General features: G+C 45.4%; 1 protein-coding gene across 5 annotated transcripts in view; it reads left to right on the top strand.

Annotated features, from left to right (window-relative positions):
* Lnx1 (ligand of numb-protein X 1) overlaps window positions 1-25822 on the top strand; it is a 118290-nt gene that overhangs the window by 61619 nt on the left and 30849 nt on the right. For all 5 annotated transcript variants that reach the window (XM_031342743.1, XM_031342742.1, XM_031342740.1 and 2 more), the window contains 2 exons: window positions 23596-23837; window positions 24460-24612. In XM_031342743.1, coding sequence (XP_031198603.1) covers window positions 23596-23837; window positions 24460-24612 — 395 coding nt within the window. The remainder of the gene's footprint in view (window positions 1-23595; window positions 23838-24459; window positions 24613-25822) is intronic.

The raw sequence follows: 25822 nt of genomic DNA, 5'->3' as shown, positions 1-25822 counted from the left end.
GAAAGAGAGGGGGGGAAGAGAAAGAGAGAGAGAGAGAGAAAGGGGGGGAAGAGAGAACGAAGTGGTAAGTCTTAGGCTTGAGTCCTCTGGATTTTCCAGCTCTGTCATGGTATTTTATAAATCTGCTCTAAACTCTCCAGCCAGCAGGTGAGTGTGCTTCTTGCTGGTGCTAATGTTCTGGATTCCGGAAAGAAAGACACACGTACACAGCCTTATATCTTAAATAACCTTAAACAGCTCAATGGCTGGGCCACTCCCTAACTTCACGTGGCTAACACACACTTCCCTCCGATATTCCTGAGTTAATACTTACTAAATCTATATTTCATCTTTGCTGTCCTGGGCAGTCCTCTTGGGGCCACTTTCTCCCTGCACCCATATGTCCGCTGTCTCTCCCTCCTGCCCCCACATGTCCGCTGTCTCTCCCTCCTGCCCCCACATGTCCGCTGTCTCTCCCTCCTGCACCCACATGTCCGCTGTCTCTCCCTCCTGCCCCCACATGTCCGCTGTCTCTCCCTCCTGCACCCACATGTCCGCTGTCTCTCCCTCCTGCCCCCACATGTCCGCTGTCTCTCCCTCCTGCACCCACATGTCCGCTGTCTCTCCCTCCTGCCCCCACATGTCCGCTGTCTCTCCCTCCTGCACCCACATGTCCGCTGTCTCTCCCTCCTGCACCTTTCCAACAAGGTCCATCTCTTATGCCCTCATCATAATGGTGGAATCCCCTCTTCCTCCTTCCTCTGTCCCTTCCTAGGAATCCCAAAAGTCCCACCTCTGTCTCCCTGCCCAATCCTTGGCTGCTGGCAACTTTACTGACCAGTTGAAGACCAACTGGGGACAGGCTTCCTTTTGTCCTAGTGCCACTCTACAAACAGGTTTTGGGGTAACATAATTAGCATGAGAACACAAGCCGGCACACAGCTTTTTAAGTTTGGATAATGGCAAAGCTTTTATGGAGTTGGGAAAATAAGAGGGATCCTAATGTACACTGGATAGCTTTGGGAGTTCTGAGGCCAAGAAAGCAGAATGAGATTGTGTAAGTTATGTGAAGGGCTGGAGCTTCAAGGCTAAGAAAGGAAAATGGATTTTCCAATACACAAAGCATTCTGGAAGCTTCAAGCCATGCAGACTCCACATGTGTACTCTGTGACTCCCTCCCTCCTTCTGAGTCGGCCTTGAGATCCAGTACTCATTAGAAACAAGCATCCTTTGGCATGGTAGGAGCTGCTTTGTAAATGAAGGTGTTCTTCCTCTTGGTTCATAGTTTGAAAAGTGGGACACTACCTGGATGACAACCCCCACAACGTGCCTAGTGGGCACACGTGTGCAGGACCCAGTGGCTTGGTTGTGTATTTTGCCTCTATCTAGTTGACTCTTCAAAAGTGCTGTTGACTTTTAGGAGTTGAATTGGTCCTGGAGGTAGCATTGACTGGTAGAGAGAGTGTGGGTTCAAAGTCACACAGAGCTGTTTCTCATCTATCACTTACTAATTGTATTAGAACTAAGTCTCTAAGGAAAGTCCTCCTTGCTACGTGACGTTGGGTAAGAGCTATATCTCTGAAATGGAGAGCAGAACTGGCTTGGTCTCAGGTTCGGCAATGATTATAGAATGGCAAATACCAGGCATTGTTTCTCTGAGGGCCGCTGCCACTTCCAAGCTTGACTCTTCACTTATTTCTAGGGCAGGAAACTCCTACCTCTCCATCAGCAGTTCTTCACACCCACCACGGTGTCAACAAGAGTACCATAGTAGTTAACTTTTGTACAGCTGTGGCCAAAATACCAAAGAGGAAGCCTTGAAAGAGGAACAAATCCACTGCACTCCATTTCAGATATCAATCTATAGTTGTTTGGCCTCGTGCACTTGAGCAGAGTGTCATGTCAACGGGCATCTGTGATGGGGAGGTTCTGGTAAACAGGAAGCAAAGAGCAAGGAAGGGACTAGAAACAAATAGAAATGTCAAAGGCACACCAAGGACTCACTTTCTTCAACAAAGTTCCATCTCCTTAAGTTTTCACCCTCTCAAAATAGTGCCAGCAGCAGGGGACCAAGCCTAATTATATAACCCTATGGGAGAATACTTCATATTCTAACCTTAACAGTGACCACAGTGATAACAAGGTCAAGGGAAAACCTACTGAACGTTATTAAGAACACACACAAGCATGCTCGCGTGCGTGCACACACACACACACACACACACACACACATGAGCATGCGCATACACACACACACACACACACACACATGAGCATGCATGCACACACACACATACACACACATGAGCATGCATGCACACACACACACATACACACACACAAATGAGCATGCGCGCGCGCGCGCGCACACACACACACATATGAGCATGTGCGTGTACACACACACATACACACACACATGAGCATGTGCGCGCACACACACACGCGCACGCACACACATACATGAGCATGCGTGCACACACATACATACACACACATGAGCATGCGCGCGCGCACACACACACACACATACACACACACACACGCGCACTGACTTAAGCTTCAGGGACTGTTTATCAAACTGTATCCTTTTCAGAAGACTATTCACATTAAAAGAGCAGCAGTGAGTCACAGGCTCTTGGATTTCTGGTGGAACGAAGACCTTTATCCAAAATGTCAGTTTTATGTAATCCAATTGATGGTCAATTTAAGAGTAAGGCCAACCAGCCAGATTGTAATTAAGTCTATGGAAAAGAAAGCCGTCTTCTGGATGTCGGTTCTCAGCGCTGTAATTAGCCAAATCCTCTCCTGTAATTATCTAGATCCTCTATTACTGACAGGCAAGCAGGAGGATGGGGAGGGGGTTACGTCCTCATTGAGTACGTAAGGGCCATCATCAAAGTCAAAAAGGCAGCTGATTGCCCTACATGTATGAAGGCACCTGAACACTGTGTTTCCTGGGTCAGTCTTCCAGGTTCAACACTGACACAGAAGAGCCATGAACTGTTCCTGCACCCACACCACCTGACTTTATATAAGCCACATTCAGAACTACCAATGTAGCGTGCAGTGTCTGTAGTGATCCTCCCTTAACTTTTGTCAAGAGTCCTGTTCTTTAGGAGATTGCTACAGTTAATCATCTGGCTTTATATTGTAATGAACAACTCACAACATGAAAAATGACTAACATATTCATAAAAACTTACACTATCTGGAAGAGTTCAGATCCAGGAAGCCTGCATGTCTGGCTGTGCTGACACCAGGCAACTTCACAGCCTGGTCTCCTGTTTCCATTCCAAAGTGAGCAAAAGCTTCACTTGAGCAACTCAGAAGCCCGTGATGCCCCCAGTCAACCTAGGGACACTGTTTCTTCTCAGAGCCCATGATGCCCCCAGTCAACCTAGGGACTCTGTTTTCCTCCTGGGCAGATTAAAGTATTTGACTCCATTGATTTCACTGTTGTTTCTGGTGACAGATTTTGGTCATGAACAAGGTTAATAGTAAGTTGGGAGGTTGGTAAAATGCCAAGTTTAAGTTTCAGTTGTGTGTTTTTCAATGTCCATTGCTGTTTCCTCCCTTGGGTTATGGAATCCCTCAAAAAACTTAAAAAGAAACAAATAAAGAGCTGGGCAGTGGTGGCACATGCCTTTAATCCCAGCACTTCAGAGGCAGAGGCAGAAGGATTTCTGAGTTTGAGGCCAGTCTGGTCTACAGAGTGAGTTCTAGGACAGCCAGGGCTATACAGAGAAACCCTGTTTTGAAAAACCAAAAAGAAAAAAAAGAAAAAGAAAAAAAACAAAATCAAATGAATTAAAGCTTAAAGGGCAACCTCAGTAAAAATACAAGCCAGGGCCCCAGAATGAATCCAGGTAATAGTTTTGAGCACTGGGTGTTTTCTGGACACAATATGATCTGAATTCACAGCATTTGAGATAGCATTCTTGGAAACTTAGCAGGCTCAGGCCAGACAAAATTCTCTCCAGCATGGAGAGACTGAGGTAGGCTCTCAGTCCTATCCCAACAACAGCTAAGGAGCTGTTAGCAGCTGAGGGCTGATGGAAAAGAGAGAGTGTGTTCCTTAAACAGTATACACTGAGGAAGGTAGATCACCCTCCAATGATGGCCACGGAACCAAGAGTTTGTGGGCAGCTTACACTGTACGTGGTGGGCTGAGAAAACATAAAGGACACAAAGTTGGGTAGGTAAGGAAGATGGGAATAGATGTGGAAGAAGTGGGGGAGGAGGTAACTATGGCCAAAATGTGATTACAAAATTTAAAACCAGCTAATAACCATGGGGAAGGGAGGAACTAAGCACTGGAGTATTAATAAAGTATTGATAGGAAAGGCCAAGTTTTTACCAGACACACCAAACTTCTGTTTAACATAAATGATTCTGAGAGCATTCACAGAACATGTAGGGTTTTATGACATTTACTCCTTCAAGGATTTTAGAGCGTGTGTGTGTGTGTGTGTGTGTGTGTGTGTGTGTGTATGTGTGTGTATGTGTGTGTATGTGTGTGTGTGTGTGTATGTGTTTATGTGTGTTTATATGTGCATATGCCCATATGCATTGAGAAATTAATGAAGACATTGAATTAATAGAAAAGTAGAAATTATTTAGAAAGTTATTTCAATTTTTCGTGCAGTTTTTGAACAAGGATTAGGATGACTAGTTTTTACACAGGTAATTACAGTCAGGATTCTAATTATTGCTAATTACTACAATATTCCCACATCACCCGTCAGCAAGCGCTTCAACAACTGAGAGCTGAGAGCCGCTGCTTGCTAGTGCTTGAGGTCATTCCTCTCCCAGATCTCAGGCTTATCTCTTAGGCTGATAGAGGATTCCATAGATTCCAAAGGTTTAGTCATTCAAGATAAAATATAAAACCCTTTAATGTGATTTATTTTAAGCCCAGAAATATCACTGGATTTACTAAGATGACCTTTCAATGTAGCACTTGAGTTAGATAGAAGTTTCAGAAATAGGGGCTGGAAAGATGGCTCAGGGGTTAAGAGTATTTACAACTCTTACACTGGACCCCATTTAGGTTGCCAGCACCCACATTAGGTGTCTTACAACCACTTGTAACTCCAGCTCCATGGGATCAGATGCCTCTGGCCTCTGAGAACATCTGGCACTCACTTGCATAGGCACACAGACAGCGGACAGACACATACACACACACAAACACACACCTAAAAATAACAAAAGTATGTCTTTTTGAAATAATTTGTGATCATATGGGCCACCCCGTTTGGTGGGCTGCTTGTCAGGTTATATTTTAATGATATCATGTAAGTAAATAAAGCTTTAAGAGGTACCTGTTAGCATGTTAGGATAGTGCAGCCTGATTCAGCAAAAAGGTGAGCCAAATGGCCTCTCTCCCTTGTCAAACTGAAACAACTCTCGAGCCAAGGAAACCCTTATTCTCATTGCCGTAGAGATCAGCACATGTAGGTTCCCCCAGACTCAGCCTTAGTTGTAAGGTAGAATAAGGGGAGTAACTGAGTATCTACCTCAGCCACCACCAAGCGAAAGATGGTTCTAACAGTTCACAAGGCAGGCATTGATCAGTGGGCAGCCAGGGATATGCAGGCATGTAATCTAGTCAGATAAATAACCGGTAAGATGCAAGGTCTGCAGAAGTGGTTTTCAGCCGTTGAGTAGTGACCCCACCCTACAGGGCTTACCTTGATAGGTCAAGTGTCTGAGGCTGGAGCCCCCGTGGTTCTGATGTTCAGTAGTAGCTGCTGTGGAAAAGGCATGTTTCTGTGTTGATGGTAGAATGGTTTGGAGGTATGTCTCAGAATGCACCATATCTCAAAGTGTTCACTTTGTTTGCTCTGATTATGGACAAACAGTACAGAAGCATATACAGGTGTACGAATGAAAGAAAACGTTAAAAGCAGGTTAACAGCAGAATTGGACAAGAGAAACCATGGGTTGTTTTTGTTCTTTTTTTTTTTTTTAATTTTCTTCCCTGCATCTCAGTATTTCAGTTACTTTTTTTTTTTTTTACACGTGTGTGTATATGTGGTGTGTGCATCAGGAGTCTTCCTGGGTTACTCTCCACCTTGTTCATTGAGGTAGAGGCTCTCAATTGAACACAGAGCTCACTGATAAGATGTGATCTAGCTATTCAGCTTGCTCTGGAGATCCTGTCTCTGCCTTTTATATTCTCCATGGTGGAATTCCAGGTGGACTGCCACACCCACTTCCCTGGTTTCCAGCGATGGGAGCCACTTTATGTTTACGTAGCAAGTGCTTAATCTACTTAATCTACTGAATTCCCAGCCCCAGTCAGTTACTTTTGAAGTCAAGTCAGAAAAGGGAACTATTTCTATTCAATTCTAATAAAACTAAGGAGGCATTCATGATTGTATGCCATAACTGCAGTTGTACATACAAACTGAAATATACAAAGGCCATGTGAGACAAGGACATGGTGCCAGGGAATGTCTGAAGTGAAAGAATACATGAGGTCCACTGTTCTTCCAGATGACAGATGCAGTGAAGTGCTCAGGACCAGCAGATTCAAGTTTTACATTTCCATTACAGTTAGAACCTCCTGGAACTAAAAAAACAAAAGATGTATCCTATTCATGTTTGGTTGAATACATGGAAGTGAACCCAGAAGATCTGGAGAGATGGCTGCATAGCTCATGCTGGCCTTGATGTGCCTGTCTTTTTTTCTGTGTGAAATTGCCAGCTACAACTGGGGCTGTATTAGCAGTGCCTAACCTTCTGAAATGAATGAATGAATGAGTTCAGCGAGCTTGTAGATTTGCATAGTTGTTTATTTGTGGTAGAGAATGTGGTACAATGAGATGCTTCAAAGGTCACAGTCATGTAGATTTCATTACACTCTCTTGTTGTAGTCTATTACTGAACCTACTTTGTATATTAACTTTATTACATATATGTATGTTTAGGATAATATAAGCTTCGGTCCTATCTGATTTCAGGCGTGCACTGATGGCCTTGAGTACCCCCCCCCATTCCTATACTATATGTGGAAGCTTCCATGGGAGGTTAGAAGCAAGCCTTGAATTAAACAAGCAGGATTTGTTTGGCTGGTGGCCACAGAGGAGAGGCCAGTTTAGGTCATAACCCTGCAGCCAAAGTGGGCAACATGAGGAGGGACAATTGTTAATCCATCAGACTGTAAGAAGCCTGGGCTAGTGCAGCCACTGTGCCCAGTGAATGAACTCAAGCAGAACCATAGCTAAGGGGTGACTCTGACAAGAGAACCCAGGGACTCAATACGGCATGGGAAATCCTGCTGACGGGAGCAGCATCCACTCTGAACTCCACGTTTACATAACATAAGTTTGAGGTCACAAAAATGCAATTTGCAGAAAGAGTACTATTGTTTCCATTAAACGTGTTGAGAAAGAAAGGAAGTTCATTTAGCAAACATAGAAACTGGGAAGATGGAATTTTTATTTGATTTGTGAAAAAAAAAAATTTAGCACAAAAGAGCCAAATGCCTTCATAGGACACATTGGCAAACAGAGAGGAAGAACACAATTTCTCAATATCCAAGTGTCGAGTCGTGTGCTTTGGAGGGTCTGTGACTTCCAGCCTGGAAAGGGCTTAGACAGATGAGGCATTTTCGTAGTTACCCAGGCAGTGCCATGTAATGGATGTGAGGGAATGGAGGAATGGTTTTGAAATGTCATCTGGAAATAATTTCCACTTGACTGGCATGTCACCTTCTCCTATGTCTATCTCCACACAGAGCTGTGACCCCTCTGCACACCCCTCAGGTTGAATCGGCTTCACAAAAGCACAAAGACCCAAAAAAAGACTCTTTCCGACATCTGGGTGCCCAGGCAATTTGGAAAGCCCATCAGAAAACCACAGTGGTCAGGCTGCCTTGATTCCCATTACCCCAAAAGCCATTTCCCATCAGCCCTGAAGTAAAAAACATTTGATCTGGAGCCCAGTTCCCAAAAATGTGCTATTTACATGTGTCTGTATGTGTGTGTGTGCTTGTGTGTGTGCATGTGAGTGCTTGCGCATGCTACAATATTAAGAATTAAACAGGACTGGAGAGATGGCTCAGTGGTTAAGAGCACTGACTGCTCTTCAGATGGCCCTGAGTTCGGATCCCAGCAACCACATGGTGGCTCACAACCACCCGTAATGAGATCTGATGCCCTCTTCTGGTGTGTCTGAAAACAGCTACAGTGTACTTACACATAATAAATAAATAAATTTTAAAAAAAAAAGAATTAAACATAGGCCTGTTTATGTGCTTTGTGGTCTCTGCCACTGAGCCACACCTCCAACCCTCTTTGCCTTTTATTTTGGTTTTATTTACTGTTTACTTTGATATAGAGTCTCACTCTCTTAGCCAGGCCAATTTGGACTCACTCATAGATAAAACAGAACCTATTATCCTCCTGCCTCAGCCCTCTGAGTAGCTCAAGTCACAGGCCTATGCCTCCAGGGTAAACTCATTAACAAGTGCTTTAAAAGTAAGTAGAACAGGGCAGTGGTGGCGCACGCCTTTAATCCCAGCACTTGGGAGGCAGAGGCAGGTGGATTTCCAAGTTCGAGGGTAGTCTGGTCTACAGAGTGAGTTCCAAGGCAGCCAGGGCTACACAGAGAAACCCTGTCTCGGGCGGGGGGTGGGGGGGGAAGTAAATAGAACAATTCTCAATGGAACCAAAATTAGCAGGGACTAAAAGTTGGACAAAAAGCTGGCCTCCTTCACCACCCTGAATGCGTATCACAATCCCTAAACAGTTGACAGAAAACCCCCACTGTCTGTAGCTTGGGAGTCACCTGCCCCTCCCCCAAAGTGTCCAGGAAGAGAAGTTGATGACCTCAAAGAGGCCAGAGAGTCCTAGGATAGATGAACTGTCCTGACGTCTCTATGAAGAATTAACCTGGCATGTGGACTGTGCCCAAACCCTCCACCATCTCTCATCAACCTCTGTCAGTTGCACATCTGGTTTGAGCTTTGGAATTCTTCTGAGGCACCCCAGGGAGCAGCACACATATTTATCAGACTCCCCTGGCTATCTGCTAGGCTTTGTCTGAACTAAACAGTGAGTTGATTCTTCAAGTTTTGGGGAAGTACTGGAATTGCATATAGTTTAGAGCTGCAAGGGGTGTTGTAGAGAAACATATTCAAACAGCCATTGGAAGGAGAGACATTTTGGACATCCATCTAAGAGAATAGCATCCAAGCAAACATACACTTGGCAGCATCTGAAATTCTGAACTTCTCCACCCCATCCCTTAACTAGCTTCCATTAAATCTTTGGGCCAAAACATGGGGGGTGGGGGGGATTATGTACTACTTTCACTGATAAGAGCATCCTTTTGGGGTGGCAGTCCTGATTTCACACTGTCTGCCACTAACAAGGTAGCCAGCTCATCTGGTATGCCTAGGACTGACCAGTTTTTAGATGAAAATTCTGTATCTCAGAACCAGGTTAGTCCCAGGCAAAAAGGGACTGCTAGTCACTAGAGGTTAACTGTGACCTTGGACAAGTTAAGCTGTATATTGTTTCCAATATGCAAAAGAGAGAAATTAATCACACTTGCCTGATAGGTTATAACAGGGGTAAATTTGTTGAACTTAAGAGCTCAGAACTGAGCTGCCTTCAGGACATGACTATTGCTTACATTATCATAAGACAGGTATGCCGAGGATTTAGGTCAAGATAAGAATCTCTCGAGACCAGCCTGGTCTACAGAGTGAGTTCCAGGACAGCCAGGGCTATACAGAGAAACCCTGTCTTGAAAAAGAAAGAATCTCAGTACTGTGTTTGTTGTCTGTACCTGTAAAGTGGGGATATAACATTCCCCACCCCATTGTGGGAAATATTACAAAATGAACCTGCCAACTCTCCGAGGCCAGGCCACACTTCCGCACTTCTGCTGCTGCCATTGCCAACTCTCTGGGGCTAGTCCCCACAACATCTGGCTCGCTTGTCCACCCGTTCCCTCTCTGCTATCATCCCCTATAATCAGCAGTCCCACACTCCAGTAACCAAATAAATCCACCATCCTCTCAGTTTGAAAACACAGTACCCAGTGACCTGGTAAAACCAAGACTCTTAAGCTTATAGTTAACCTATTAGATTTAAGTATCAATAAAAATCACAATTTATAAAATGCCAATAAATAATTTCAGAGTCAATTGATAATGATAAAGCTTTAACCCAACTACTCTAACATTTTGATAATACTACATTGGACTCTATTCTCTTTCCCTCTCTTCCTGAGACCTCCCTCTCTCAATTCTCAGCTCTGCCTCCCTTTCCCTGTCCAATCACAGGCCTCCCCTGCACTACTGTAATTGGACAGGGAAAATCCTGCAACATCCCCCAGTTAGGACAATGTTGAATAAGCTAAGGCCTGGTTCCATGCCTGCTATTAAAAGCACCAATCTAATGACTGCCATAAGCACTGTCATGAACAATAGCAAACAGGGCACACTGGCCAGCATGGGCTACTTGCAGTGCCTCCTCTCTTTTAAGAAAGCCTGCTTTCAACAGCAAATACCTTGCCTTAAGCACGCAAGAGTATATAAAGTCTGGAACTAAAGAGCTCCCTCTAGAGGCAGAATAAATAATCCACCTAGCAGTGCCCATGAAGCCCAGATAGGATCCTTTGAAACTTTGGCTTCTAGGACGAGGAGGCCAAAAAGCTATTCCCAGAGATAACTAGGTTATTTCTGGAGATGAAGATCGGCAGTGAAACAGGAAGCCCAAGGGCATGCAGGGACCTAGGATGTGCACTCTGCTGGCAAATGGCCCCAGTGACAGGGCAGAGGCAAGGACACAAGCTGTGTGAGGCTTGTGGCTCGTGTCTCTCAGCCGCAGGCCTGAGGGCACTGGCTTGATGAGAACAGGCTACACTTGGCAGATCATACTGCTTGAGTTCTCAGCAGCCACCCAGTAGCTACAGTGGATGATACAGTAGTAAAGACTAGAATATACCCAAAGGCTGCTTCTAGTTTTCCTTGTGTCTCCTCTGCTTCTCGTGTCCCAAGCACCTCTCGATGGTCAGTCACTAACATGCATGGCGTCTTACAGCCCTACTATGCACACCTCAACCAGAATTCCACCATCTTCTCCAGGTACCAGCTGTGTGAGTCTGGGAAGGTTGTCTGTGCCTGCACTATACCAGTATTTTCCTCCTAGAGCTGGTGTGAGGATTGAACAGATCAGTACATGTTCCACAACATGCCAGGTTCATAGTACATAGTACATAGCATGACTGTCAGTGTGAGTTGCCCCAACTATTGATGATGAATTTGAATTGTGAGTTGAAGTTCAAAGGATCAAAACACAGAACCAGATTCTTATAGAAGAATTAATAGAAAAAAATAGTGGAGAGCCCTTTATATGAAGAGAAAAGAGATCCACTTCTTCTCTCTGCTTCCTTTCCACCTCACCTCAACCCTCAAACAGAAACTGGCCCTGTTCAGAGACTTACCAACTGTATCTCAGGCATGTAGAGCATCTTGGGTAAACTGAGTCATGCATGCCTACCGAGGTTGGCATTGGACCATTCATTACCTGTATAAACCCTATCCTGAGGGCACATTGTTCCTCCTCACATCCCATGTCCACCCGAGAGCCCCGGGCAGGTAGAACACAAGTTCCCATTTCACGTGGCTTCTCTGCTTGTTTGAAAATTTTCCTTTGTGGTTTTCATTAACAAGGGAACTGGGTGGCTGAAGAACTGGTGACATTTTTCCCAGCGGTTTAGAGGCAGAAGAGAGGAAGTAATAAAGACAGGCAATGTGTGGCTGGTGGGGAAGTCTGTTGGCTTTTTAAAATGAGCTCTAAGTTCAATTTCATTTTCTGCCTCTAACCTGACTACCAGAGGGTATGCTTGCCTACTAGGTCCCCCTTGACTCATTAACTCATGCCAATCTCACCCAAGGCTACACATAAGCACCAATGTTTATTGCTGGCATGGTTTCTGGTAACTAAGCAAGTGACCCTGTGGTCCCATCCCAGGAAGCATGGGTTTTAACCTAGAAGAGGGATCAAGAGAATGGTAAAAGTAATTTCCAGAAAGTCCCTGGAAGGGGGCTTGTGTTCAGAGCCAGAAAGCTTGGGAACTAAAGCAGTCAAGGAACTGCACTGTTCCTTGAGTCTCTTCCAAGTATCATGATGAGAACTAACCAGCAGGGATGGGTCCCACTGGGAAGGGGGCTCATGGGGGAGGGGTCCAGGAGGCTCAGTGGGAGAGTCCTGAAGATGATGACTGATGCACTTATTTTTATCTCAGACACAGTAGAGATGTCTAGTGTTTTACATTCCAGGACTTGTGAAATATTGCCATATATTTAAAATATAGCCTGCCTCCTCCCCCACTCCAAAAAGGATTAAGGCAGCTTGCAAGTATTAAACCATGTCTAGTCAGCACAATTAGAATCATAAACAGAAAGTATCTAAAAACAGAAGGAAGGGGAAAAAATAGCTGTTCTCAGACCCCCGAGCTGTTGTGACACAGCCTGTGGCACCCTGTCTGTCTGCACATTGCACGCGCCAGTGAGGGCTGAGTGGTGATCGGGATCAGAAGATCCAGACTAGCCTAGGCTACGTAGTGAGAATCTATCCCAAAAACATCAAGGGAGGGAATGAGAGAGGGAAGGAGGGAAGGAGGAGGGGGTAAGGGAGGAAAGGAGAGTGAAAGGAAGGGATGGAGAAATTTTGAATGCTAACTATAACTCCATGAAATGGCTGGCTGGCAGATGGCAGTGGCCATCCTGTGTAGGCCGATGGTCAGAGAGCCTGAAGAAGTGGCTTTGAGCAGAGCACCTGTCAGCTTCATTTCTTCTGCCACCTCCCTCTTCCGTCTTAGCATCAGACTTCTCTGTGCCTACTATGCCCAGCTCCAAGAGTATGGCTTAGCCTTGCCGAACCCTGGGAGTGGGGCTGGTAGTCAGGTGTCCAAAGTTCTACTCTAACATTTCTCTTCCTGCTGATCTCACATCCACTCTGTGTGTCCCCATTGGCAAGGCATGTTACAGGCACATGATGTAGAACCTACCATCACCAGCACTCAGCATGCGCTTACCTTCTTGGGACCTTTGAATGGAGTGTCTACACCTTAGCTATTACCTTCTTGGGAACTTTGAATAGAGTGTCTACACCTTGGCTATTAGCTGCTATTACTCATTTCTCTGGACTCACCTCTCCTGAAGAGACTTCCCTTATGCCCCTCAGCAGAGTGAATGCTCTCCTGCTCTGAGCTCCCCCAACACTAGTCTCTACTAGCATCTCTCCATTAACAAGGCAAGACGTTTTTCCTGTTTGTGTGTCAGTCTCGTGTCTATACATTGAACAGTATTTTTCTGTGCATCCACTGTGTCTACTATTCACCTTGATGTATACTAACCACACTGGATATTCCTTGTTGCCTTGCCATCACGTTCCAGGCTGTGCTGGGGACTCCACATGAATATCTAAACCACACAGTGAATATACATAGTAAATGACCATCACTGGGTCCATTTGACACGTGGGAATAAGTCAGGGGCACTGACTGAGGGAATTGAATAGATTTGCTGAGTGGTAAGGTGGATGACCTATGCTCGCCAGCTAGGTATTTTCAACCAGAGAGTCTATACTGTCTTTCATCACCTTGTGTTTCTTACGTGGCCTTCCATGAATTTGAAAACATGTATTTTAGTACTATTCTAAAAAGTCCCCCACTGCACCAGCATAATGAATGCATCAAAAGAAGGTATGTGATCAGAAGCACTCATTAGTCTTGCGTATAGGCATAATGATTTTAAAACCAATACTGAAGCTGAGTGTGGGACACGGGTCTATCATCCCAGCATGCAAGGGGCTAAGCAAGAGGATTTTAAAGCCAAGGCTAGTTTACCAGCCTGGGCTACATTGTAGTGAGAATCTTCACACACACACCCCAAACAAAACAAAGCAAAACTTCTAGAGTTGTGTAGGGAAGTCTGTGAGGAAAACAAAGACCAGTCAAAAGTATATTCTCCTCATCCCCTTTCCCCATCATTTTGGTTTTGGAATATGTGGAACTAAAAAGGGATATGATGAGCTTTCTGAGGGAAAGGGCCTCATATCACAGTCAACCACAGGTAACTATACGTTGCCAGGGTTGTGTGGGCACATCCTGCAGTTCCCAACACAATGTTTCTGACAACACCATACTAGAAGGGTTTACTCACAGCCCTGTGGTTGCTCAGAGCTAACCAGTTAGCAGAGGTCAAGCTGGGGTCTCTATCACCAGCCATGGAAGACATGAGAATTTGTGAGCCAGCTCTTCCCAAGCTCTGGAAGGATAAAGGAAGGTGGCATCTCTGCCTTAGAGGAGGAGGATGCTGCATGGCAACTGGTCCATCCTATTGAACTAATTGTGGCACTCAAAGTCTTCCTATGTAGCCTGGGCTGACCTTGAACTCAAGTCTTCCTGCACCATCCTAATTGCTGGTACACCACACGTCCTAAAAACATGGGCTACCTCACTTGTCCACACCATAGCTTTCTAACAGAGAAACTATCACTGAATTTGAAACTTAAATTTATTAATTGAATTATTTGGATGGTTATTTAGGTTTTAGAATAGTGTTTCTTGTGCTGGCCAAACAGCTCAGCAGGTAAAGGCTTGCCCCCAAGCCTGATGACTCCCAGGACCCACGTACAAAAGGAGAGAGCCAGTTTCTACAAGTTGTCCTCTGACCTCCACACACATGTGCTCTGAGTGTCCTCCCCTCATAAGTGATTAATGGCAATAATTTTTTTAAAAAAATTGTACCTTAAGTAAGTAAATATTCAGGTAAATGGTTTCTCTGTGAAGGCCACTGTCTCAGAGGTCATTACACACAGCTATTTTTCATGTTCTTTTAGGGGTTCAGACCCTTATCTTGAAGAGTCTGAGTGTGAAGGTGGTGAGGTCTAGCCTCTGTGCTGTGGAGAGCACAGGGCATCACACGGCAAAGACAGGAAACTATTGTCTCTCTTAGAAGACCACCAGCCATTCAATCATAGGGGTTCCATCCCGTGGCCTTGTCTAATCCTGATCACCTCCGAAAGACTCCCGATCTCCAAGCACCATGCTCAGATTAAAATTCCATAATCTTAATAAAGTGGGAGGATTAAGTTTCATCACACAAACCCTTGAGGGATACATTTCAGACCATGTCAAAACCATAGCAGATGCTGTGCTGAGGATAAATGAGGAGAAACAAATGTGGAGCATAGAACCCTGTTAGGAGGTTAGGGTCATAACCCAGAGAGGGGGCGGCAGTGATGAGAAGCTGTTGTTTTCCAGACCTTTTTTTTTTTTTTTGGATTGGACTGTACATGGGATGTCAAAGGAAAGCGAGGCTCCTGAGGATGAGTCTGAGGGTTTGGGCCTTAACAGATAAGATGCATACAAGAAGCTTTTTAGCACAATGTAAAGGATTCCAGAAGACTGACTTCCCGGGTTGGAATCAGGATGTGTGTGTGTGTGTGGGGGGGGTGTATGTTGGGGATGTATTAGATGTCAAAGAGAGGATGTGGAGTGGGTGGATCGATCAGTGAGTCTGGAGCTCAGGGAAGCTGGAGAGAGTTGGGCTGGAGCCCAGGCTGGGTGAGGGAAGAAATCATGGACGTCATAACCTGGATTCAGACCCCTCCCCTCCCTGCTTCTCACTGTGACCTTGACCAGGGGGTTTCTTCCTTCGACCTTCCCCATCTTTATCGAAGAGGTGATATACGAGACCTAATGTCTCAGAGCATTTGGGAGAGTTAAAGGAGGTCACAGTTGAAAACCAGCGCCTTGTACATAGCAGGTGGCTGTTTGCTTCCACTGGCCAGCCCCCTTTTGAGGAGTATGGACCCAGGAAGTCCGGGAATGTCAATAGGAGCTCTGACTCCATCCCGATAGCAAAGGAGAACATTTCCCAATGAGTTTCTGAATAAAAAGGAAATGTTTCCGTGTGGTTAAAGTGGATTAGAGGGCAAGAGACTGCAAACCAGAGGGAGGAGAGTGGGCTAGTGCATGCACAAAGCCATGGGGGGGGGTGGGGGGAGCAGGGACAGGGTGGCAGCCTCAGGGGAGTTAGGGCTGGACACACAGGAGCAATGCTTCATCCTAGAGAGTCATCAATAGCTTGACAGAGAGCACCGTGGGGCTCCCTGCAGCTTGTTTCCTAGTGGTCTCCACAAGGGACAGCCTCTGCTTTGTTCTGGAGCCTCCTAGCTGGTCCCCGGGGCCTCCACCTGAGGCACAGGGCCACTTGTCCTGTGCTATAGAGTTGATGGAGCAGCAAAAGCCTAGACCCTGCTGCTCTCAGGGAAATGGCTTCTCTCCACAATCCCCCACCATTGACTCCCTGTGGAAGCCCTGCTTTCGAGTTTAAAGCCACTGGTTAATAAAGGGCTAGAGCCTGTGATTAGAGAGAGAAAAGTGAGACTTGAGAACGGAGCGAGGGGTCTTGAGAGAAACCACGTAGTAGGGGGGCATGAGGTCGGATGGATCATGATCCTGTAGCCAGAAGGAGTCCACCTTGAAGACAGACTGATGGAGCAGAAACAGCATGGGCAAGATTCAAACAGCAAGTAACAGGGACATGTGGCCGGAATATAAGTTAGAAAAGCTCAGAACCCACCCAGGGTTAGGCTTACAGCTTGTAAATAAAATACCAAGTTTCTGCGTCTCCTATCTGGGAGCTAGATGGGAAAGGATGGGGCAGAAAACTCCCAATAAAAAATGTTTTTGCACCAGGAGAGTCATGTTGTTGCTGCTACTGCTGCTATTTCTTTTTTCTTCTTTATCCTTTTCATTATTTTAAGACAGGGAAGGGCTCCTGCAGGTTACACAGACTTCTGTGTAACCCTGGCTGTCCTAGAACTTGCTTGGTAGACCAGGTTGGCCTCAAACTGAGAGATCTGCCTGCCTCTGCATCCCCACTCCAGGGATTAAGGGTGGGCACACCACCCCCATCTGGTTTATATTGCTTCTTAGAGGACTGAAAAGAGGGAGACAGGCCTGGCTCTCTTGCAGTTTTTCTATTAACAGAGCTTGGAATGTGCTTTGCTTTGAGAGAGACGTATGCTGCATGTGTGTCTGTGTTTTGTTTGGACCACACAGTGTTTTTAAGCACTGTTTAGTGCCAACATTTAAAAAAAAATCAAGAGATTTCACATTCAAATGTGGGGTCTAGTATCCAGATTGCTTGCTTCTGACAACACTGGCCTAGCTTTCCTCAGCAAAGCTCTGAGATGGCAACTGAGTCTGTACTTCAATCAACACCCTACACCGTACACCACCACGGTTCCTGCCTGGCTTTTCGCCCTCCCTCCCTCTCCTCCTCGATTCACTAAGCTGTTGCCTTCAACAGCTGGGTTAAAGTGAGAGCAGACTGGGCAGTTAATGAATTCTACGTGAGGAGCTGAGTCACGTTTGTATCAGAAATGAACCGAGAGAGGCAGTGAGGAGATCAGTTCAAAGGAGGGTCTCATAGTTAGTTGTTCAGGTAATGGTGAGAGAATGGAGGCTCGCTTTCTTGTGGGCAGCTTGCACGCTATCATAAGTGGGTCAGGTCACAGACAGCAAGGAGCCCTTCCCTGCAGGTGAGCTAGCACCACCCAGCAGGCTGAATTGTGTGGAGGTTCCCCCGGCCTTAGGACCTTTGCAAAATTATGTCTGAGGTCCATCCGGAGCCCCGTCTCCGGCTCCCATTAGCAACTCACACCAAAGAATTGGAAATTTCCTAGGAAGAGGTTTCGTTTTTCTTTACACACACTCAATCCCCCTTCTCCCAAGATTGCCCGGCACCTGGTGCCTTCAGAAGCCGACTGATCTGTAGCTCACTGCTGGTTTTGGTGAAGGAGCTCAGGACCTGACTTCATCAGTACCAGGAAAAATGATCTCAGGATACTTGTTTCAGCAGACAGCGGATCCGAAGTTTGTGGTTTGAGTTGGAAAAAAAAAATGGTTTTCTGTGTTCCTTACTCCCATCCTTCAAGTTCATGGCCATCACCACCTGAGAGTGCTTAGGCTCAGGGTAACTGACGGGAGCATAAATCCTGCTTGCTTTGAATACAGCCCAGGGTGCATCCTATCTTCCTGCCCTAGCCAACATTAATCAGCTCGTCCTCCTTTGCTTCCCTCGTTTGTGCCTGTAAATCAAGAGCCCCCAGTATTAGTCACTGCAGAAGCGATAATTAGTAAGTACAAACCATTACTTTCATCCATCACTCTGTGCCTCAGATTCAGGCTAAGCCAAGAAGAAGAAAGCCGACATTATAAAAGAATGAGCCATCGTTATCCTGGGCTTTTTTTTTTTTTTAAGCTTATGAGTCTGAATATTTCTGCATTGTAGATTCTGCAACCTCCCCAGCTATTATAACTACAGCCAGGAATAGAGGCCAAGGAGAGAGAAGTCATTCATTTTACACTGTGTTCCTTTTCTGGACTCAAAAATATGTCTTTAGAGCCCCAGGAATCTGAGGCAGCAGTGGTGTGTCTTAATGGTATGATCTTGGAATTTACCCTGGTCCGGGACTCTAAAGGCACCAGAATGAGATTCAGCTGTCTCACTGGGACAGGCTATGTCTCCAAAGAAAGCCATAGCTTTCCATAGCAACCATTCCAGACACCTGTGCTCTGGTGGAGCGAGCACTCGGTCAAGGGCACCCCTGCCTGCAGAGAGGCTGTCTCCAAGTCCACTAACAAGTCGTGAACTTCCTTTCCATGCACTGTTGACCAAATGTTGCTGGCCCACAGGGAAGTGTTCCGCTCTCCAATTACAGCTTTGGCGCTCTCTGATGCATCCCGGCTCCGATTTTTTTCCATCACACAGTATTTCTTCCAATTTTTAAATTTCCCATTGCAACGACTTTTCTGTTCTGGAGCAGAATCATTCTGAGCCAAAGTAACTGACTACAAGGAGAGTTAAAAAAAAAAAAAATCCTCACTGACTCAAAAGGGATGGTAGGCTTCCCAGGGGAGGTGTTGGGCAGTTCAAAAGTATAAGCTGTGGCTTGTCCTGGCCTGTCCATCTTCTAGAAAATGAGGGTGTAAAGTTGTGTAATCACAGGCCCTTTCTACTAAGAGTAACACCACATTTCATCACATTTAGGGCGCTATGGATTGTTAGAAGCATTGTATTGTGTTTCCTGATAAGAAAACTCTTTTCCTGAAAAGAGTATCTTTATATGTGCCTCCAGTTAAATTAACCCAAACACCATTAAACATGGTTAGGTTGTGCGCACCAGTCACTATTGGCTTTAAAATGCACTTAGATGAACCTGGCAACTCCCTCTGGCCAGGGTTGTGTTGTTCAGTGTGGAACAGGCCATCCTTTTCCATGAAAAATGTACCATTGCTTTCATCCCCTGGGGAGTGTCTTTCTAATGAAAGGAAACAGTTTTCTTTATTTATTTTATTTCTAAATTGTGTATATGTATGTGTCTCTGTGTGTGTGGTGTTGGGGAGGAGAGGGTGCACATGAGTCCAAGAGGAGTGTTCGTGAAAACCAGAGGAGTCGGATCCCTCTGCAGATTGAGTTTCAGGAGGTTTGTGTGAGCTACACAACATGGATGGTGGGAGCTGAGCAAGGTGGCCTCTGCAAGAACAGTATGTGCTCTTAACAATGAGCCATCTCTCCAACCCTTGGGGCATATGGGGGCCTGAGAGAGGGCTCAGCCGTTAAGAGCACTGGGTGTTCTTTGAGAGGACCTGAGTTCTCTTCCCAGCACCCACATGCAAGTTCAGAGCTGTCTGTAGCTCCAGATGCACACACATACACACTCTCTCTCTCTCTCTCTCTCTCTCTCTCTCTCTCTCTCTCTCTCTCTCTCTCACACACACACACACACACACACACACACACACACACACACACACAGGAGCTAAACACTGATATACATTACATAAATAAATAAATAAATAAATAAATAAATAAATAAATACCAATAAGGCATTTGGGTTTTCCCCCTCTTAGAAGAAAGTAACAACATTGTAGACATTCTTCTAGGGATTGCTATTTGCTTCTTTAAAACAAAATTTGTACCTCTCTGCACTGGGTTTTTGCTGTTCATTGGCTGGTTGGTTTTGCTTGGGGGAGGTCTTTTTAGATTTTTGGGGGATATTCAGTAACTCTTTAGTCCAATGATTAAGCGTAATAGATTCTTCATAAATATATTTGATTGCATTCTTTCCCTTTCCCAACTCCTGTGAGATTGTCCTCACTTCCTTCTCCATACAACTTTGTGTTCTTACTCTCTCAAAGAAAAAGAGGAAAGAAAAGGAAAAAATCAAAACAAACAAATAAACAAAAACCCAATAAGACAAAACAAAAACAAATAGCACACAAAAACAGGTGATGTTCTGTGATGGCCAACTGATCCTGGGTCAGGCGCCTGCATGGAAGGGTTTGATATACCTAGTGGCACTCCATTGGAGGGAAAATCATTTTCCCTTTTTAGCAGGTTTCAATTGCACATGGCTTATGAATTAATGTAGGGCTCTGTGTCTACTCCTCTTCTTAGTGCTGGCAGTTTTGTCTGGTTTGAACCTATGAAGGTCTTGTGTGCTGTCTTAGTCTATGAGTCCTGCTGTGTCTGGAAGACACTGGTCCCTTGAAGCACTCACAACCTCTGCCCCTTACACACTTCCCACCTCCTCATCTTCATAAATCCCTGAGCCTTGAGGGGAAGGATTAGATGCAGACATCTAGATTTGATGGAGGACTGAGTGCTCCAAAGTCTCCCACTCTCTACACATAGAGTCCATTGTGGGTCTTTCTGTTAATTATCATTGCCTGCAAAACTGTGCTTCTCTGATAAAAGCAAAACGGAGGGTGGGACCTATGGCTGTAACAGAATATTGATAATCGATTCTATTAAAGGCATTTGCATGGCAACTAAAGCCAGGGATGCAAAGAAAGCATGAACCCAGCACAGAGGGAGGAACATGGCAGTTCCCAGATGGTACCTGCCATGCTCAGGGAGTCCCCAGTACACTGAGCTCAGAGATGGAAATGTGAGAGGAGTGAGTGTCTCAGAATGAGGGAAGGCAAGGAATGGCTTCCATTTCCTGAAAGCTGACTATGTGTAGCAAGGTGCTAAGATCCTGGCAGAACTTCATGTCAACAAACTTTATACCAATAACTATGTGTAGGGTGGACATTTTTAGAGGCATGGATAATTTTTAGCATTTGTTATATTTATTTCTTAGGTATATGAATTATTTACAGAGAGTGTGGATATTGATTGATTGATTGATTGATTGATAGATAATTGACCGAGTAGAAGAGAACTCTACATGTGTGCAGGTGTTCACAGAGGTCAGGAAAGGGTGTTGAATCCCCTGGAGCTGGACTTGTAGGTAGTTCTGATCGACCTGATGGAGGTACTGGAAAGTAAGCACAAGTCCTCTCTAAGAACAGCGAGAACTCTTAACCTTACAGTCAGCTGCCCAACCCCTTGGGCAGACATTTTAGTCATCCGCTCTAATTACTTCAGATCACCCAGCTAAGTATACTTAGGGCAAGCCTTCTGATCCCAACTCTAGCATCCCTCCAGTCAGGTCTGTGTGTCTGAAACCCATCAACTTCAGGCTCACAGTGGCTCCTGTCCATTTCAAGGACATAAAGCATCACTCAAGTAAGGTTGCACATGGGCATTCATTTGGGTCCAGTGGCTTACACTCAAAACTGCATCACTCAAGAGACTGAGGCAGGAAGACTGTTAGTTCCAGGCCAGCCTGGACCACATAACAAAACCCTGTTTCAGAAAACGTAAATAAATAAATAAATAAATGTTGATTTTAAATCGTTCCATCACAATATGGTTACTATGCTCTTTCTTAAAAAAGAATAAAATAAAAGAGAGCCAGAGAGATGGCTCAGTGGTTAAGGGCAGTTGCTGACAAGCTTGAAGATGGAGTTTGATCCCTAGAACCCATGTGGCAGGAGAGACCTGACTCCCACAAGTTGTTCCTTAACTTCTATATGAGCTTCTCCTATATATGTGTGTGCATGATACACACACACACACACACACACACACACACACACAAATAATAAGAGTAAAAAAGAACAGTAAATAAATAGAAAATATACGGCAGTAGTCCTCAACCTTCCTAAGGCTGTGGCCCTTTAAAACGGTTCCTCATGTTTTGGTCACCCCCAAGCCCTAAATTATTTTTATTGCTACTTCATAATTGTAATTTTGCTGCTGTTATGAATCATAATGTACATATCTGTGTTTTTTCCGATGGTCTGAGGCAACCCCCATGAAAATGTCGTCCAGGGTCTGCGTGATAAACTGAGAAGAATAACATAATCAGCAAACCTATGTTAGGCCAATGCACTCAAAGGAGTTCTTTAGGATGACTTCTGTTAGAACAGCAGCTGTGTCATCTGAAACCCTCTCCAGCAGTGCAGTGGGTTAGTTAAATCATCACCAGTCTCTGACCAAACCTTTGTCAGTGAACTGAAATGATTGGCCCAGTGGCGAGGAAACATGTTTGTGAAAAAAATAAGGATCCAGATCGGCTCAAACGCCGGTCTTCGGAGCCCTGGGCATTCATTCCCCCCTCTCCCTAATGTACCGATGGTGGTCTACTTTACAGCATTTGAGTTGGGGGGAAATGCAGTGACTAAAATGGATAGGGACAAGGAAATGGACAGACCGGTTTCTGTTGTCAATAAGAAAAAAAGGGGGGGGGGGGCTGGCGAGATGGCTCAGCGGGTAAGAGCACTGACTGCTCTTCCAAAGGTCCTGAGTTCGGTTCCCAGCAACCACATGGTGGCTCACAACCACCCACAATGAGATCAGACGCCCTCTTCTGGTGCGTCTGAAGACAGCTGCAGAAAATTACGCCAGAGCGAGCCAGAGCAAGCCAGAGCAAGCGGGGCTGGAGCGAGCCTGAGCAGAGGTCCTGAGATCAACAGCAGCCACACACATGATCGAACACAGTCATCTGTACAGCTACAGTGTACTCATACACATAAAAATGAAATAAAATAATTCTTTAAAAAAGAAAAAAAGAAAAAAAAAAAGCAGATGTTTTTCTCCCCCCAATGCTGTGAGATGTGACATTTTCCAGTATATGAGAGCCCCTGGCATTGATTCCCCTGAAGAGCACCCAAGGTGCTGCCAGACCAACCTAGCAACAGGAGTGGAAGTCATCAGGCCCACCCTCTGGAGAATAGCAGCTCTCAGTAAACCCTGTGGCTTTGTGGCGAGTGTGATTCTGTTTCCATGGCCAGCTAAATAAGGCATCTGGGGGCGGCCTGTCATATTTATGTCCAATGCTGTGGGATCTAAGCCGAAAGAAAGGGGGTGAGAATGTGATTAGGGGTCTTCTTAGTCAAAATAAACCCTAGGAAGAAGCAGTCGCTAAGTCCAAATGTAAGAGACCCCCGTCCTCAACCCCAGTCAGGTAGATTTGATTACCTACTGGTCAACAACGTAGATTGTGCTAAGAGAACGTAACGGGCAATTTAAAAAATTACTTCTCAAGTCATTAATGTATTTGGCTGGCAAGCATATATTGAATGCTTATGTGTGAAAGGGGAGGGCTATACAGGGACAAGCATATGTATTAGGGAACTCCTGACTGAACATTCTAAGTACTCCTCTGGCTTTGTTCCAGCTGCAAAGGGGCCTCTCACTATGGCCTGACCAAGGACAGGAAAAGGCGCTCACAAGATGGCTGTCCTGATGGTTGCGCCAGCCTCACGGCAACGACGCTCTCCCCAGAGGTTTCTGCAGCTGCCACCATCTCTTTAATGACAGAGGAGCCTGGCCTGGACAACCCTGCCTACGTGTCCTCAGTGGAGGAGGGTGAACCGGTAACCAACTCCTCAGACTCTGGCCGGAGCAACCGGACTAGGGGTGAGTCAGATGGGAGGGTGTCTGGGAATGGACTCTCGGTTTTCCCTGGGATTGCCCTCTGTAGAATACTCGTGGTGGAAAGTTCTAGAAATGTCTTTTTTTTTTTAAAGGGGAAATGGTTCTGGTAGTTTTGGCTGCCACTCAATGTCCAGTTCTCCAAAGGGAAATGAAACTTTAAGTGACCATGTAATCTGACTTGGTAATGGCGGATGAGCAGAGGCCTGGTGATTTACAGTTCCTGCAGAGAGGGGACCTCCCCTGCCTTCTCTGGAAAGTGATGTTCTATCTACCCTGGCCCAAGGGAGAACAGATTTTTTTAAATAAGTGAGATATGTTATTTCACTACATAAAAGATTTAGAAATACAGGTAAATCATTAAGAAGCAAGCCATCAACTGATTTAATATCCTATTGACCCAGTTTATACATTTTATACCTAAAAGATTTCTTTTTTGCTTGTTTTGAAACAACACCTCCCTCTGCACCCAGGCTGGCTCCGGCCTCCTGAGCTCCCCGGCTAACCTCCTGAGTGCTGAGATTACAGGCACGCAGCAGCACTCTTGGCTAAAGGATGATGGCTGTGAGCCTGTGACTCTCGTCTCCATTGATGTCTCTTTCCTCAGCACGGCCCTTTGAGCGCTCCACTATGAGAAGCCGATCTTTCAAGAAGATCAACCGAGCTCTGAGTGCTCTCCGGAGGACGAAGAGCGGGAGTGTCGTTGCCAACCATGCTGACCAGGGCAGGGACAACTCTGAGAACGCCACTGTCCCCGAAGGTAAAGGGAACCTCAGCCCACTCCGAGGCTGGCCACAGACTAGTTTGCCAGAGTCACTTGAGGGATGATGGCAGCCTGACCGATGTCCATCTTCTTTGGCCTCTGTCTTTCCAAGGGTATATAGCCTTGAGTGACCTCCTCACCTGAGTAAAGTCAGGGACGCTTGTCTTCTTTGTTTTTGTTTTTGTTGTTTTTTTTTTTTTTTTTTTTTTTTTTTTTTTTTTTTTTGCACAGGTGAGGAAAAATTCATCTGTTCCTGATCTCCAGGTGCTGACTTAACACACATGAAAATAATGAATATAGCTAGAGAGTGAAAAGCATGTTATTTCGTTTTCAGTGCATGGCACTGTGCATAGGCTTCTGTTGAAACAGAAAACATCACAGACACCGTGGGTTCTATATAAACTGATAGCAAGTTAGTCCCTTTGTTTTGCCTATTGTTTTGATTTTCTAGGCTAATTTATTTATAGTGTGTGGGTAGGGGTGTCTGTGCATACCCACATACATGTGTACTCATGTGTCACAGTGCACAAGACTCATGTGACTGTCAAAGTACAGCTTTTGAGAGTTGGTTCTCTCCTTTCACCATAAGGGTTCTAGACTGGAATTCAGGTCAGCAAGTACCTTGAGCCACTGACCCATCTCGAAGGCCCTTGAAAAGCATCCTAGACTGAGGCTGGCACATCGGCTAGACTGGTATTCTTAGTACACACACACACACACACACACACACACACACACACACACACACACACGGCGCTCTAAGTGTTCCACGTGTCTTTTCTCATTTAATCCTTGCAGGCACCCCATGACCACAGCACATTTCAAGGTCACTGGCATCTCACTGGTGTGGCTCTCAGGATGTTCCACTGTCAGCCTGTTTTCAGGAACATATACTGAGACATACAGAGGTCATTCAGCTTGTTCCAAATGACCATGTTGACCTTTGGGGCCCCACAAAGAAAGCTGCCGTATCTTAGTGTATGTGTATGGTGCATGTGTCCCAATGTAGGTGGAATTGAGGGGACACTTCACTGCCATCCTGTTCATTTCATATTGAAGCCTTTAGGTTAAATTAACATTTTTTTTTTTTTTGAGGCAGGCTCTCTCACTTTGTAGTCATGGCTAGCCTTAGAACTTACTGTGTAGATCAGGCTGACCTTAAACTTTCAGTGATCCTCTTACATTTGCCTCTTAAGAGTATTGGGCA

Source organism: Mastomys coucha, unplaced genomic scaffold (assembly GCF_008632895.1).
Source record: "Mastomys coucha isolate ucsf_1 unplaced genomic scaffold, UCSF_Mcou_1 pScaffold22, whole genome shotgun sequence".
NCBI lineage: Eukaryota > Metazoa > Chordata > Mammalia > Rodentia > Muridae > Mastomys > Mastomys coucha.
Note: the sequence above shows the minus strand (reverse complement) of the source record. Positions and strands in the feature narration are given on the sequence as shown.